Source organism: Stenella coeruleoalba (assembly GCF_951394435.1).
Source record: "Stenella coeruleoalba genome assembly, chromosome: 4".
Classification (NCBI taxonomy): domain Eukaryota; kingdom Metazoa; phylum Chordata; class Mammalia; order Artiodactyla; family Delphinidae; genus Stenella; species Stenella coeruleoalba.
In genome coordinates, this window is record NC_137149.1 from 51424735 (window position 1) to 51441774 (window position 17040).

Here is a 17040-nt window from a genome sequence, read left to right on the forward strand (position 1 = left end):
GTGAAGACCCTTAACACTATCAGAATGATAGATTTTAGATCCATTCCTATCAACTTTGACTACCCAAGTTCAAATTTTAGATATTTACATGAGAGATATTTTCAGAATAATTTTACTAGTTTAAATCAGTTTATACATTTAAGAAAGTTTTAACCGATTAAAAATAAATTTCTCTAATGTTTACAGTCTGTGTATTCTCATCACTTAAAGCTGTTGCATAACTTTAAAAGTTTGTAGTTTTCCGTGTTCATCAAAGAAATTTAAAATTACATATTCATAGTACTCAGCAATAAAAAAAGAATGAGCTTGATATACGCAATAATGTGAATGAATTTCAAAAGCCTGCCAAGTGAAAGAAGCTACACAAAATGGAAGATACTGTCTGATTCCTTTTATATAAAAATCTAGAATGTTCAAACTAATCCCTAGGGACAGGAAGCAGGCCATGGTTGCCTGGGGTGGGGTAGAGGGAGGGAGGGGACTGCTAAGGGACACAAGGAAACTTCTGGGTGGTTTCACATCTGTCAGTGCTTGTCAAATTGTACACTTTAATATGTAAAGTTTATTGTGTGTAAATTATACCTCATAAAGTTGTAAATAGAAAAAAATGATAGAAATAAAAATAAATGGCAGTTATAGCAGAAATGGGTTTTAAAATACACATATAAAAATATTCATATTTATAACAGTTCCTAAATATATTTTATTGGTGTATCTTAAGCAATTGGATTTTACTGAAAACCTTATTCTTTTGCTCTTAAGTATTTTGTGCATTTTCATCGAGATATTTGATATAAACTAACAGGAACAAACCTGGCATATATCACTTGGACCTTCACTCTAATACTTTCAATTTAAAATTTATCTTTTTCACGTCTTGTTATTTTATCTAGGCCACTTAATAATGGCAACCCTCTATTTTTTGATAATAGGAAGTACTGTTTAACATGAAAAGTCTCTTGTCCCTGAGGTCTTCGTTTCCCTTACAGAAGAATGGAGAAGTTAGGAATGGCCTACATTCTGTAATCAAGAGTATCTTGAAGTTCCTTCTACTGGACCTTATTATATTTAGCTATGGTCATTGAGGAGTTTTATTTAGAAGCATTTTGTATTTGAACTAATTATTTCTATGAGACCGTAGGAAAGACTTGATTTTAATAAGGTAACTTTAAGTTGTTATCTTAAAAATATCAATATTTTGCAAATACCATACATTTAAGCAATGTATCTAACAATAAATTATCCCGAAGTACACTTTTTAAAGTCTTGATAATTCCAAGCCCTCTTCCCCAAAGAGGAAAAAAATGAAACTATTAATGCATGAATTTGTAATACCAAATTTAAAAAAAAATAGTGATTATGAAGTTTTTACTGATTCTTAAGACAGTCTCTTCCCTTAAAGGGTAAATTGGTACCTTCTGGCAACTTTATTTTTATAAGCTCTTCAGATAAAATGTCTTTAAACCTCAATAATTGTTATAAATTGTCTTTTGGAAATATGCATATAAATTTTTTTATCAACAGACTATTTTTCTGCCCTTCAGGAGACAAAATGGACTGATGATAAAGAAACGCTTATTAAAATAGCTGCAATTGATAATGGTCTAGCATTTCCTTTTAAACATCCTGATGAGTGGAGAGCATGTGAGTATTTAGAACTTTCCATAGATTCTATAGTTACCCCTTTTCCAGAATAAGAAGGGAATGAAATTTATGGATATCACAATAGCAGAGGAAAAACTGGGTGAAATACAGTCATTCATCAGGGCTCAGTTCTAGGCACTAGGGATGCAAAGATGTGTACTACGCTCTGTGGGTCTTGCCATGTATTGTTTGCTTATTTTTGGATAACTGTCTGATTTTGATTTTTTGGCTTGTATTAGCCTTGTAAAATAAGTTTGATAGCTTTCCAGTTTTTAAATGTATGTAATATGGGAATTATCTATTTTAATATTTTGGTAGAATTTTATTTTCATATTTGGGTAGTATTCACTTCTAAAACAATTTAGGCCTACCTCCCCGTTTTCTAGTGAGTAGTGGCTTAACTGCCTTACCAGTCTCTTCTACAGTTAATGGTCAGGTTTTCTACGTCTTCTTGAGCCAGTTTTAGACGTTGTTATTTTGCTTTAAATTATCCATGTTATCTTGAGTTGTAATTTATGCGTATAAGTGTTTTAAAGAATTCTCTTATAATTTAAGAAATCCCCTCTGTGCATATTAAATATTTAGGGGTGAAATTAAATGGAATTTGCTTTAAAATACTTAGGGGGAGGAAAAACAAGGATAGATGAAACAAATTTTATAAGAAATTTGGGAATAATTGAATTAGGTTATTCAGAATATGGGAATTCATTGTACTAGTTTTTTAAATTTTTGTGTATGTTTGAAATATATGTAATAAATTTAAAAAATAATCTCTGTATTTATGACTATGCCTCTTTTAAATTCCTACTGCTTATTGGATTTTTTTTCACTAGACTTGCCCAAGATTGTCTATTGTAAAGCATTGACCCATATATATAATATATATGATTATATATAAATATAATATACAAAAAATATATACATAATTATATAAATATATTTTATATATATATTTTTTTCGCTTTTATCAGGTAATTGACCTTCTGTTGATCAGGTTTCCAGTTTGTTTATTTGCTTTTTCTTTTTCATAATTTATGTTTTCCATTATTATTTTCTTCTGTTGTGTTCGTGCTATTTTATTTTCCTATATTTTTTTTTTCTAGGTATCATTTGGCTAAAGCACAGATTGGCTAGGTGTTGCATTGTTGTTCTGCTTTTACATATTCATACTTTCCGATTTTATTTTTGACAGGAATAATTTAGAAGTATTTTGTTTGGTTTTAAATTTCTAGGGCAGTTGATTAAAAAAACTGTCCATTGTTATTTTCAAGTTTTATTGCTTTGTGATCTGTGAATGTTAACTGTGTGAATTCTGCTCTTTGAAATTTTTTAGTAATTCTTTTGTAACTTGATATATGGCCAGTTTGAAGGACTGTATTTGAGAAGAATGCGGTTAGGCACAAAGTTCTGTGTCTGTCTACTAATGAAAGCTTGTTAGTCAAATCATATTCTTGATATATTTTTTGACCACTTGATCTGTTAATTTTTGAGAGACAAAGTTCACTGTGATTGTAATTTTGTCAGTTTCTTTTTGCATTTTTTTGCGTTTCTTGCTTTGTATTTCACGCACAAAGGCCTGGCGTTTTATTATCTTGCTGTTGGCTTGTTCTTTTTATTAGTGTAAAATATATCCCACTTTATCCCTCGCAGTGTTTTTGGCATTTCTTATTTCATCTGTTGTAACATTGCTGTACCTCGTTTCTTTTTATTAGTATTTACCTGTATTATTCTATACTTTTATTTTCAACTTTCATTATTTTGATATGACATATGAACAGCTCTTAGCTGAATTTTTTTTTTACCCAATCTGAGATCCTTTCAACCAGTACACTTAACTCTGTAGTTTGTCTCAATAAACCACTGATGTGTTTGAACTTTTCCTGCCATCTTTTTTTTTTTTTTCTATTTACCATGAATTTCAATTTTTTCTTTTTTTCCTTCCTATCTTTGGTTGAACTGACTTGAGATGTCTTTGTTCTATTTTTTTTTTTCCTCTAATGGTTTGGAATCTATATGCAAATTGTATTTTAAAAGTGTCAAGTTTAAGATGCCTACAGTACACCTGGAAAATTTTACCAAACACACAGTTGGGGATTAAGGGTCTAGAACTTGAAAGATTAATTGGTATTGAGGATGTCATTTTTAAACTGTCACCTTGGTAAGTGGAAGCCGTGGTGGTATTGCTATCACCTGGGAAAATCATGGTGAACAAATGCCACCACTAGGACAATGTGAGGTACGTAGGTACTCAATAAATGTTTCATGAATATTTAGTAGATGAAGGAGAGGAAGGACTAAGTATAGAATCTGGGAATGGTGACATTAAAAATGAGAGGAAAAGCCAGCAAACAAGAGAAATGGCTTAAAAGACAGAAGGTAAAGTTTGAGAGTGTGGTATCTCCAAAACCACATAGAAGAGAATTTCAGAGGGAGATGATAGAGAACAGTGCTGCTTGCTGCAAAGACACATGAAGTAGAATGAGGGCTGAAGACGGGCTTTTGGAGAAACCCTTATGAGATGACTGGTGATCTTAGGGGAGAGTTTGAATGGTGATAGTAGAAGTTGAGGGATAGGGATTGGAAGTAGAGGCAGGCATAGAATCAGGGCTTTTCTTTTATATAATTGGTCAGGGAAAGGTCAAAGGGAAATTGGACATAGCTTCAGAGATGTAGGCCACAGGAAAGGCTTTCTTTGGAATGGACTACTTCCCACAGTGTTCAAAGAGATAGATAAAAGAGAATTCAGAAGGAATGACTCTAAAGGCAGAGTGTTTTCCTCAGGGCTTTCTACATGGTAGGAGCTGGAGGTTCACATTGGATGTACCCACTGGAGTTCTGTGGGTGATCATATTCTCATAAGCCTTACATTTTCTTGCATGAATCTGAATATGTACCCTATCTAGACAATCTCACTACGTTACAAATCTTTCTAGTCCTGGCACTGTGTATATTTAATGGTCTTCTTGGGAGAGAACTAGAGTTAGCCCAGAATCATGGATCTTTTATCCCTCAAAGCCAATTACCTGTTTACCTATTAATGATTTAAAATTTTGGAACATCATACACACACATATACAAATATGAGTGGTCAGTTCCTGATAATTTATGGCTGAAAAGGCAGGGAGACCTCGGCCATGGTATCTGGGGCTGTGAACAAATTATAGATACCCCTCAGTTTCCAAACACAGGAACCAGAGATTCATATATATATATATATATATATATATATATATATATATATATATATATATATGTTTTTTTGTTTTTTGCGGTACGCGGGCCTCTCACTGTTACGGCCTCTCCCGTTGCAGAGCACAGGCTCCGGACGCGCAGGCTCAGCGGCCATGGCTCACGGGCCCAGCTGCTCCGCAGCATATGGGATCTTCCCAGACCGGGGCACGAACCTGTGTCCCCTGCATCGGCAGGCGGACTCTCAACCACTGCACCACCAGGGAAGCCCCAGATATATTTTTTGATATAGGGCTGTTTGAGATAGATTCATTATCAAAACTCTTACTGTTTCCAATTTAAAACTCAGAAACCTAACCAGTTCAGGTAATACCTTACCGTGCTTTACCATCTGAATTAACCATCCAAACTTAGAAATCTGAATAATTTAGATGGCAAAAACTAATTGTTCTCTCTGATACCTCCTTTCTCCTTTTTTTTTTTAACATCTTTATTGGAGTATAATTGCTTTACAGTGGTGTGTTTGTTTCTGCTTTATAACAAAGTGAATCAGCTATACATATACATATATCCCTATATCTCCTCCCTCTTGTGTCTCCCTCCCACCCTCCCTATCCCACCCCTCTAGGTCTCCTGTCTTTTTTTTTAACCTAGGAACTGTAGGGGAAAAACAGGGTAAATTTAGATCTAAATAAACCACTTCCCCTCACTGATAAGAATACTTTTTTTTTTTTTTAGATCCATTTCACTGGGCTTGGCTTCCTCAAGCAAAAGTTCCTTTTTCTGAAGAAATAAGAAATTTAGTTCTGCCACATATTTCTGACATGAACTTTGTGCAAGATTTATGTGAAGATCTTTATGAACTTTTTAAGGTAAATAAGTTTTTAGTTTTAATTATTGCAGAAAATGAAATAAATCTTAAAAGAGATTTTCTTAATAGAGTTGATTTGCAGTTTACTGCTTCTGGTATCACTGCTTGCAGTAGAACCTGACATAACAGAAAGGAATTAGCAGTTTTACTTTATAGGAGCATAAGTTTGTGAAGTTACACTATGAGTATTCTTTGAAGTGAAATTACATTATAATTTGAGAAGTTGTTTGCTTCAAAAGTTGAATTTTTACAAAATTTCTCTGAATTATAATAAATGTTTGGTGATCTGCTATGATTCGATTTTCTTTTTAAAAAAGCCTAAACCTATTGGCTGGAAAGTCATTTTAAATCCTTTCCGGAACAAGTTGGAGTATAACTACACTGTTTATACGAAATACATACGAAAATGTATTTCGTATAAACGAGGAATATGAAAATACATCAATCAAAAATAATCTTTTCATGCTATTTTTTTCTATTAGGAATGCTTTCTAATGACCTTATGTGCTGAGTTGAAGAGTTCATTGTTTTTCAATTTTTTTTTTTCAAAGATCCTGATTTTTAGAATTGTAGTAATGTTTTCTTCCCTTTTTGTGATAGACTGACAGAAGATTTGACAAAGCCACTTTTGAAAGGCAGATGTCTGTGATGAGGGGTCAGGTAGGTCACCTTTTTAAGATCTTGTTCATTAAGGAAAAACTCTCTCTTTGAAACAGTAGTCAACTTTTTTTTTCCATTGTGACCCAAAGATGCAGCTCTCAACACTGTCCTTTATTCTGAACCAAAGTAGCTCAGATGATTAGAAATGAAGTTGATTTCAATACTCTTTTTTTCTCTTTTGTCTTCTGTATTAGATTTTTTTTTACCTTGTTGTGTATTGTTTAGTTAGCCAGTTTCCTCCTACTGCTAATTCTTGTCCTCATTTTGATAACTGGTTTCCTGAGTGTTGGTATCGTCTTCCTCCTCAAATCCACTTGCTTGAATGTTTCAATACCAAGTTCTGTTTCCTGTTGATTATTTTCCTCATAAAATATGTTTGGCCTTTGCTAGGGCAGTCAGTAAATAACCATGTCACCATGGTTGAGCACGAATTAGGACATAAAAGTACTAGCTGTAACTCAGTCCTCTCACTCCTTTTCACTTCCTTTCATTAGCAATACAGGGTATCAATTACATCTGCTGGTGTGAACCTGCAGGCTGGGCTGACCTACAGGTGATGTCTGGTTCTTCTAGTCTACTAATAGTATTTAGATTCCAAAAGGAAGACTTGAAATGAAAATAAACTATAGGGTAAACATTGTCTTTTAGTGACTTACTAATTAACTTTTTCTTCCTAAAATATGCATTTCATTTAAGATAGCTGTTTGCTGCATACCTGTGACAAAGAAGACAAGTCTAAGTTTTGCACTATTTATTATATAACATTAACAAATAGATATAGTTAAATTAGATAACTGTGTATTCATTATATATTTATTGACAGAACCAGAGCCAGAAACTGTCCTAATGATTGAGATAAAGCAGTGAGTAAAAACCAAGTTCCTACTCTGATGGAGCTCTTGCTTCTGATGAGGCTGGGGGTCAGGAAAAGGGACAAATTATTAGCATATACATCTCTCTGTGTTCTCTTGCGCTTATACAGTGCTTTGCTGGAGTCATACGTTTTAAATAGTAAGTGAAATGGCCGGAGAAGCAGGCTAGAGCCAGATTCTGAAGGGCCTTAAGTGCCGGGTATAGACTCCACATGGAAGGGATTGGAGCAGTTGTGATAACCCAAGTGCCCATAAACAGATGATTGGCTTAGAATACAGTGGAATATTACTCAGCCATAAAAAAGAATGAAATATTGCCATTTGCAGCAACATGGATAGACCTAAAGAATATTATACTTAATGAAATAAGTCAGCAAAAGACAAAACTTTGATTATCACTTATATGTGAAATCTAAAAAATAATACAAATGAATTTATATACAAAACAGGAACAGATTCACAGACATTGAAAACAAATTTATGATTACCAAAGGGGAGAGGGAGAGGGGAGAGACAAATTAGGAGTATGGGATTAACAAACTACTGTACATAAAATAGATAATCAACAAGGATGTACTGTATAGCACAGGGAATTATACCCAATATCTTGTAATAACGTTTAATGGAGTATAATCTGCAAAAAAAAAAAAAAAAAAGAATCCCTAAGCTATACACCTGAAACTAATGCAATATATTTTAAATCAACTATACTTCAATTTTTAAACAGGGCTGTGGTAATGACTAAGTTGTCCATTTACTAGTATGGAGAGATCTCCAGAATATGTTATAAAATGTAGTGCATAATGGTATGTATAAGCTGCTAACATATTGTATATAATAAAAAAGGAATCAGAATATTTTTTTAAAAGGGAGAGTTATGATGAGACTTACATTTCCCGAGAGGAGACCTTACCCTGGGGTTTCTCCTATGAACTCCCTCAGATTACGTGCTAAATTCTGTTTATATGTGTGTCTTGGGCATGGACTGGGCAATAGAATTTATATCCCAGCAAAAGGTGTCCATAACCCAACAAAGAATCCCTGCAGATTGGACAGTGGGGTGCACATTGACTCAGCAGATGAGTCTAGAACCAGGGAGCCTTGTGGGGAGGTGTTTTCGGTAATTCAGGTATGAATGATGGGCTTAGATGATTGATGATTGTAATTATGTTGCTGAGTGTTACCACCCTAAACTATATTTGAACTAAATTTTCAGGCATACGTAATTATGCCCTTATTTGGCATTTTTGCTTGAAACATATCTATTTGACTTAACAATATGCTCCATCTTCTGGAATTCTCTTATCCCTAAAGATGTATCTTTATTTCAGAAATGTTTGTGTGTTTTTTTTAAATAAAAGCTGTAAATAATCTTGTAAGCTTTAATTGTAGATTAAAGTTAGTATGTGAGAAATTTAAATTTTAATTTTAAAATGCTTGTCTGAACAGATATGGGGACATTCTAGTTCTGAGGTCTGTTACAAAGATATACCAGTGGCTATCTGCTGTTTTAGGTTTATTTATTCATATCCTGGAGTAAAGTATTATACAAAGGAGTAAAGTATTATACAAATGGGTGTAATAGAATATAAAAGTGACAGGATCTGGGAAAGAAAAAATAAAATAGAACATTATGTTTTAATTTTATTTTGTTTTGATTTTTTATTTTAATTTGGTTTTGACCTTTCTGATAGCCAAAAAGAGTAAGGTACTCTGACCATGTACATGATTGTGTAGCTCTCTGATTTTAACCCTTTTTTAAAAAAAGCTAGTCTGAAAAAAATCAGGTATTATTTTATATTCTAAAGTAAAGCAGTGCTTTGAAACCAAGGCTTAACAAACAAAAACTAATACCTGTGTTTCAAGCAACAGAATTCATTATTCAGCCAGTCCCTTAATTGAGTCAAAATACTGTGTTATTGAAACCGAAAGTGGGATCCGGGCTGCTCGCTGCTCAAAAACCAATAAAGAGGCAAGGTTGGTGGAAAGGAAAGTTTGCTTTATTTTAGATGCCGGCAACTGGTGGGGGAGGGCAGACGCCTGTCCAATGACCAACTCCCCTCCCCCCCTCCTACAACCAGTGGGCAAGAGCTTTTATAGATGGAGGGAGGGGGCTACATGCAGAAACAGCACAGTTAGCTCTGACAGTCATCTTGAAATTGGTCATGCGGTGGTCTGACCAGCATCATCTTGGTTGTTGTAAGTACAGTTAATCTTCAGTTCCAGGGTCCGTTTGTTCCCATTTCCTTGAGGCCAATTCTTGGAATTGTGTCAGCTTAGGTCATGGCTACAGTCTGGTCATCATGTAGTTAACTTCTTCCACTTGATGGGGGTTTCAGTATCTATAAGACAGCTCACAGGATATGGCCCAGATTGTTATCTATAGCCCTTGAGGAGGAACTAAGGTCTTTGACTGTGCTTAGTGACTAACCTGTTATTATTTGGTCTCCTTTGGCTGTTTTCCTTTGTTTCCGTATTTTCTCATTTCTCTGATTAAACTGATTCTCTGGCTAAGGTTTTTCCACAGACAAAAGGCAGGCAGAGGACATAGGGTCCTGCTCCGTTTCATTATTTCAGTCATTTATAATTATCCCTTGAATCCCTCTCCCTTCTAATTTTGCCAATTAACATCATGATTTGTGCTTCGTACAACCTAGTCTTCTGTCCTAGTTTATAGTAAGTTTTTAGTTTTGCACACATAATCAGTGACAATTCTCATTCTACATATAAAGATGTGGACTGGAATTAGGAGCTAGTATGAAGGCATTTCTTTTAAAATTTGACTAGAAATGTTTATTCAGTTAAAATTTTTGAATTTTACTTTAACTAGCAGTAGGGTCATGATCAAGCTTGAATCATGATCAAGCTCAATAAGAGCGTCATTTTATGTTCTTTCTACCTGTGCCTGTTTGGAGCACTGGACCTCAGAAATACTTATTTATTTGAAATACATTTTATACACGACCTGAAAAAAGTGACAGAAATGATTAATAAAACAGTTTCATTAATACAGAGTGAAATTCTATTCAGTGATATATAAACCAGAAGCTCATTTGCAGATTCAGTAAAAATTGATGTTAAAGAAAATGAAAGTGACGCTTTCGTACCTCCTGAGTACTTGACTCTTTACTAGATATTTTTATGTTTGTTGTTATTTTTCCTCATAACAGCTCTACATAGTTGCCTGCATTTTGTAACTTGGCTCAAAGGGGTTAACACGTTGCATCTGTTTAATAAGGGAGTCTAAAGTCTGGCGAATCTGCAACATTTCGGCATTGCCTCTGCCTGGGGTCCTTATCATCTCTTCTCTGGATTTAATGATCTTCTAAGTGGTGTCCTTACCTCTTTTCCCATCCTTCTTCCACATTAGACCAGAACAATCTTTCTCAAAGCAGATATGATCATCTCTTTTGTGATTTAAAACTCCCCTGATTTGTCAGTCCGTACAGGCTTAAGCCCTGACTTTGAGCAACTTCTCCAACACCTTTGCAGTCTGCCTCCAGCAACATAGCTACCTTTATCTCTTGTCACTGTCAGCTTCCCCTAAGCCTAGCCGCTCAGAACTGTTCTTCAGTCCCAGTTCACATCTCCCAGTGGTGCCCTTTGCGTGCTGTCGTCTCTCCTGGGATGCCTTTTCCTCTCCTTCTGGAGAACAGTTTTTCCTTCAAGCTCCAGCTCTGTCTTCCTAGTCTCCTCCTGCCGCTCAAGGAGTTCTGATTTCCCTAGCACTCCATGGGAGTATTGGGGTCACATTTCACTCAGAAATTGGATGTTAAGACAGCATGTTGGGGGAGTTTCCTGGTGGCCTAGTGGTTAGGATTCCGGGCTTTCACTGCTGCAGCGCAGGTTCAATCCTTAGTCAGGAAACAGATCCCACAAGCCGTACGGTGCAGGCCCAAAAAAAAAGGACAGCAAATTGGGCATAGTACAGTCGAAAAATAGCTTAAAACCAACCAGGAAGTAGAATATACATAGTTTTATGTAGATAGTACAGTAATTCTCATGCCCACTAAAATTTGAGGACCAGTGAACTAGTCCAAAGGAAAGCAAAGTCTATATGCAGAAGTCTGTGAGTTCACACCATCTGCCCTTGACCTATCACACCCCTACCATGGTATCAAATGTGGCATAGATGGAGCATTCTAAAGTGTTTTTCCTGGGCTTCGCTGGTGGCGCAGTGGTTGAGAGTCCGCCTGCCGATGCAGGGGACACGGGTTTGTGCCCTGGTCTGGGAGGATCCCACGTGCCGCGGAGCGGCTGGGCCCGTGAGCCACGGCCGCTGGGCCTGCGCATCCGGAGGCTGTGCACCGCAGCGGGAGAGGCCACAACAGTGAGAGGCCCGTGTACCGCAAAATAAATAAATAAAGTGTTTTTCCTTGCCTGCAATGTTTAGTCTATTTCTAAAAATAATCTTCTCTGATGTAAAGATATAGTAATAGATGTGTTTATTCTTTGGGAAATGAAAAAATGAGTGGTATGTAAAGGAGGGGATCAGATTGTAAAGTCAGGGCATAGATCCACTGTTGCTGAAGTGTTTGTCACACTACATTCCAGTTATTTGTTTGTGTGGCTGTTTGTTTCTACAATGTGTGCACTTTAAGGGCTCAGATGGGGTTTTTCCCTCGTATTTAGTCTTCTCCCCGACACAGCGCGTGCTCAGTAAATATTTCTTTAGCAAATAAATGCAAGATCATCAAGTGTCTTCTCAACTCCCAAAGAAATACTAATATTTTGGATAGTTTTAAGACTGAATAATTTTTGCTATTATATATTTGAAATTTTTTAGTCTTGTAGAATGACTTTCATTTTCTTTGTACCATTCCGCTTCTAGATTCTCTACAACAATCATGTATTGTTTTTAGAGTCAGGAAAATATTAGATGTTACTTAAATTAGTGTGTTTAGATTAACATGTTTAGAATAGGATTTTTAAAATCAAAAGAGGAAACTAACTGAATATTTCATTCCTTAGCCATGCTGGTACCCACATTTATTTTCATGGTAAGGGCAATGCTTATAAACATAAATTTTGTAAATTCTTTTTGTCTTTTTATCCAAACATAACTAGCCTAGAAGATTTTAAGGGAAGAGCTTAAAAGGAATCCTAAACCATAAATACAATGAGTAGCTACTATTACTAGTAAAGGTTTATTTCTCTGATGTATTAAATACTTCAGATCTTCCAGGATCTAAACCATCTAGTTTATACTGTTCAAGTATTATGACATTTATTTATTAGTATGGCTTTATGTTGAAACCTTTATGCTTATCTCACTATTAAACAGTCTTTACAACAACTAGTAAAATGCACACCATCTGTATATTAAATATTTTCAAATACCTGAAGGAGACATCCTTATTTCTAACGTACACAACAAAGGGAATTTTTTTTTTTTCTGTACGCGGGCCTCTCACTGTTGTGGCCTCTCCCGTTGCGGAGCACAGGCTCCGGATGCACAGGCTCAACGGCCATGGCTCACGGGCCCAGCCGCTCCGTGGCATGTGGGATCCTCCCGGACCGGGGCACGAACCCGTGTCCTCTGCATTGGCATGCGGACTCTCAACCACTGCGCCACCAGGGAAGCCCCCAAAGGGAATTTTTTACCTGATATGCAGGGAAAAAAAGAAAATTAATTATTAAATTTTTATTTGAACAGAGTAGAATAAGCTGTAAGCTATGCATTGTTTCATAACCTTATTTATATGCTCAAGTAGCAATTCCAAGAGTATGTTTAAACATGGAATGTAATATAGTTCACGTTTCCTAGTTTTACTTTTCCTATTTAAGAATAGACTCTTAGAGTCCGCCTGCCGATGCAGGGGACACGGGTTCGTGCCCCGGTCCGGGAAGATCCCACATGCCGCGGAGCGGCTGGACCCGTGAGCCACGGCCACTTGAGCCTGCGCGTCCGGAGCCTGTGCTCCACAATGGAGGAGGCCACAGCAGTGAGAGGCCCGCGTACCGCAAAAAAAAAAAAAAAAAAAGAATAGACTCTTAAATAAAACTTTACTTTAAATGCTACCTTCCCCAGTTCGCTAATTCACTTGCCCTGCGTCATGCTTCCCCATAGCACTTTTTCCTTCTAATACTTGGTGTAATTGACTTGTTTGAGATGTTTATTGACTCCTCCCCTGCTGAAATGTGAGCTCTGTGAAGGCAGAGATTTTGTTTGTTTTCTTACTGTTGCATCCCCAGCACTTAGAACAGAGCCTAGCACATAATAAGCATGCAGTAAATTTATTTGTTGAATGAGTGGGTAAGGCAAGTATTTAGTAAAAACCAGACTATTTAGAGCAGTATTTTTTTAGGTCCAGTGTCAACTGGGGTATGTATGTGGAACCATTCACTTCATTCAGTCTCTGACTCCATTGCTCCTGGACATAGATGCATTCTAGAATATTTCAAAGTTACCAATTGGCAAAAATTATTTAATTTTAATCCTGTGCATTTGTCTGTGTATATGTATGTGTGTGTATAAGCATCCATACATCCACATATATATATTGATAGCAGTTACTCATCACAGTCTCTGCTGGGCATAAATGGATGAAATAAAAATTGTAGTTATGAATAGATGGTTAAAATAATGTCAATGAACGGAAGGTTTTTATCTTTTTTGAACTGATGAAAACCTCTCTTCTTTCCACAGATCTTAAATCTTACTCAGGCATTGAGAGACAGGAGGAGTCCTGTCCAGCTAGTACAGATGCCTTGTGTGATTGTGGAGCGCAGTCAAGGTGGAGGTCAGGGTCGGATCGTCCACCTCAGCAATTCATTCACCCAGACTGTCCACTGCAGGAAGCCTTTTTTTTCCTCCTGGTAGCAGATGTGAGAGAAAGAAACCGTTTGGCATTATTGTGTTGTTACAACATTACCGCCCTGTAAACCTGCTGGTAAGAGCTCCAGTTGCCAAAACCTCAAATAATATAAGTTTCTAAAAGGTTTTCTTTGAATGTAATTGAAGTTTACAGTTTTCTGTCCAAATACTAAATTTCTATTTCAGGGAAGAAGTGATATATCTCCTATGTCGTATTTTTGTAGAAAAATTGTATTTTATGTTGTTGATGTTAGTTTCAGAGGTCATTTCATAGTTTACACATTCTGGAATGACTATAATTACTCTAGAATTCCAAACAGAAAAATAAGGTGTTTGTTGACTTTGAATACAATAACTTTTTATATACTTTTTTAATATTGAGAAGAATGGTCATGTTAACTCTTCTTACATTATAAAAGGCCTTTGAGGATGAAACTGCTCTTATGAGCTTTAATAGAGTAGTTAATAGAAAATAGTTAAGAATAAAACAATGTTGCCTTAATTTAAAAAGCTGCTACTTTAGAACTTGAATAAATGCTCCTAAAGTGACCATTATTAGGGACCAGAAAATTATATTTCAAGTTACCAATGACCATTTTCTTTTTTGTACTTCAGAATATTTTGGGCCAATTATTTTGTTATAGTGAGGGAAAAAAAATCTAACGCTATCTCCCCCTTTAAAAAAATGGAAACACTCAACTGAGACTTGAGGGGAATAATATGAAATTAAGATAGATCCCCAGTATTTTGAAATTCCAGAATAGCATTAAAAATTCCCATCTGTTTCTTGCATGGGATCAATACTTAATCATTTAGTACCTCAGAGTACTGATCTCATTCAATTTAGTACTTCAATTAGTATTAAACTTCACTGAAAGGTAAACCATAACTCAAACCGTATATTGGGTTGCATTTTCAGGTCCTAGGACATAACCTCTTAAAAATAATAGTAGTGTTGTAGGGTACTTGAAATTACTGATGTTATTATAATTACAGTCAACTTTAGAATACTAGTCCCAGTTAAAGGGGACCGTAACAGAGATAACCATTAAGTCATTTTTATTTGATTTTGAATATCAGTATTTCTGACATCCTGGGAATTTGTAGTACTTTTAACTTACCAGGTGATTGAAATTGAGATGAGCCCGATATGAAGATTTGATCCCAAAGAAGCAGGAGCTTCATTCTCTTCTTAGGCTCCAAACAAATAACATCACCACTCAGACTAAACTGGGCAGTTTGTGGTCTTGGCCTTTTGTCGTTAAGCTTTCTGTCCTGTAATTTTTCAAATTATTTTTATATAAAAAGTATTTCCTGAAGATTGAATTAGGATGGAAGTCAGATCTGCCGTTCTCCCTTTCTTCACACCTTTCTCTTGGTCTTCGTGGATGTGATGAGTGAGGATTACTGCTGTCCTAGTGGAAGTCCATTGGAAACCTGTGTTCTCCTACCTCCCCTGACCCTCCATGATCTCAATGTTGAGATAATGGAAAATTGACTGGAAATTCAAAGCTCAAGCTAATATCTTTAGATAAATACCAGTCATTAAAATGTGCCTTTTGAAGATGTGTTCTTAATGAAATAAGTTGTTATGATGTGGTTACTGCTTTCATAAAACAGGGTTTTCAGTATTTTGAGAATTTCTGTATTAATTTAAAAGATGAAAACTTAGTAAGTTGCTACTGTTTTGTACCCTAAAATTAAAATAGTGTGGAAATATTTTTAAATGGTCTGACCAGGCCAGAAAAATAGAGTTGAAATATTTAAGATATGCTTAGAAGTCAGAGTACATTGGTTTTATTTTATAAATTTTCATGAACTTCATTTTTATTTAAATATTGTGTTAATATTCTCAGTGAGTATATTTATAGTGTCAAACATGGTAGACGAAAGGTAATAAAAATCACTGTCTTAAGACTAGATTTCTCCTGAAGTATGTATATTGAATATTTAGAATGTTTGTAAATACATTTATGTTTATAAATGATGACAAACCACCATTTTCTTACTGCATATATTAGTAGTACAGTTTAATACTTCATCATTCCAAAAGATATATTTAACTGGAATCTTTATAATTAGAGACATTTTCATTTTTATTTGAATATAAGCTGCCTTACTCTCCCCCAAATTTGTCAGCAGTTAGTTGAAGACTATGGAAACATGTTTTTTGCAATCTTGAAAACGATTTGATTTACAAATTTTTTTTTAATTAAAGTTTTGTACTAATGGAATTAAAACCTTATTAAAAACAGTGGTGACCAGTCCTTTGATCAGATTACATCTTAAATCCTTTTACAGATATATGAAGAGACAGGCAGCATCTTATGTTTTATAGTCTGCCTTCTTTCCCAAAGTTGCTTGGGCAGCTGTACAGATAGTGGCAGAGATCTTCAGTGTGGCTCTGTTTCCAGGCCTCTCTTATGGTGAGTTTGGAGCCATGTAACCGAGTTCTGGCCAGTAAGATGTGGGGATGAGGGATATATGTGGCTTCCAGACCTGGCAGTAAAACTCACTGCGGCACAACCAGTGATCACCGTTGACCACTCTCTTGTCTTCCCATTTGGCTGTAAACAAAGAATTTGCAAAGTGGAAGCAGCCAGGGCATGTGAGTCACTGCTTGGAAACCTACCAGGAGAGCGTGCTGACTGCATTGGACTGTGACATGAGCAAGAAATAGTGCTTGTGTTTAGTCACTAAAATTTTGCATTTATATGTTAAAACTTACCATAGTCTGTCCTATCCTGGGCATTAACGGTGTAAATAGAAAAAAAAATCATTTTAAAATAAAAAACCAATTATAGAAGGCTGAATGGCAGCAGCAGTGAGTATTTAATCTCAAATCCCCATAGAACAACTAGGATAGCAAAAGGAAAATCACAGTGACACCATCTTCACTAAAATTAGATGATAGAATATCCCTATGGATCCCAGAAATGAGCAGTTTGGGCTACATCCATCAATAGCAAAAGGATCACATGGGAACA

The 17040-nt window shown here is 35.7% G+C and overlaps 1 protein-coding gene across 2 annotated transcripts in view; it reads left to right on the forward strand.

Moving 5' to 3' along the window:
* Positions 1-16515, forward strand: part of PI4K2B (phosphatidylinositol 4-kinase type 2 beta) — a 33030-nt gene extending 16515 nt beyond the window's left edge. For both annotated transcript variants that reach the window (XM_079919082.1, XM_079919081.1), the window contains exons 7-10: positions 1545-1644; positions 5572-5705; positions 6305-6364; positions 13886-16515. In XM_079919082.1, the coding sequence (XP_079775208.1) occupies positions 1545-1644; positions 5572-5705; positions 6305-6364; positions 13886-14059 (468 nt within the window). In that variant the 3' untranslated portion in view covers positions 14060-16515. The remainder of the gene's footprint in view (positions 1-1544; positions 1645-5571; positions 5706-6304; positions 6365-13885) is intronic.
* Positions 16516-17040: the final 525 nt, after the last annotated feature.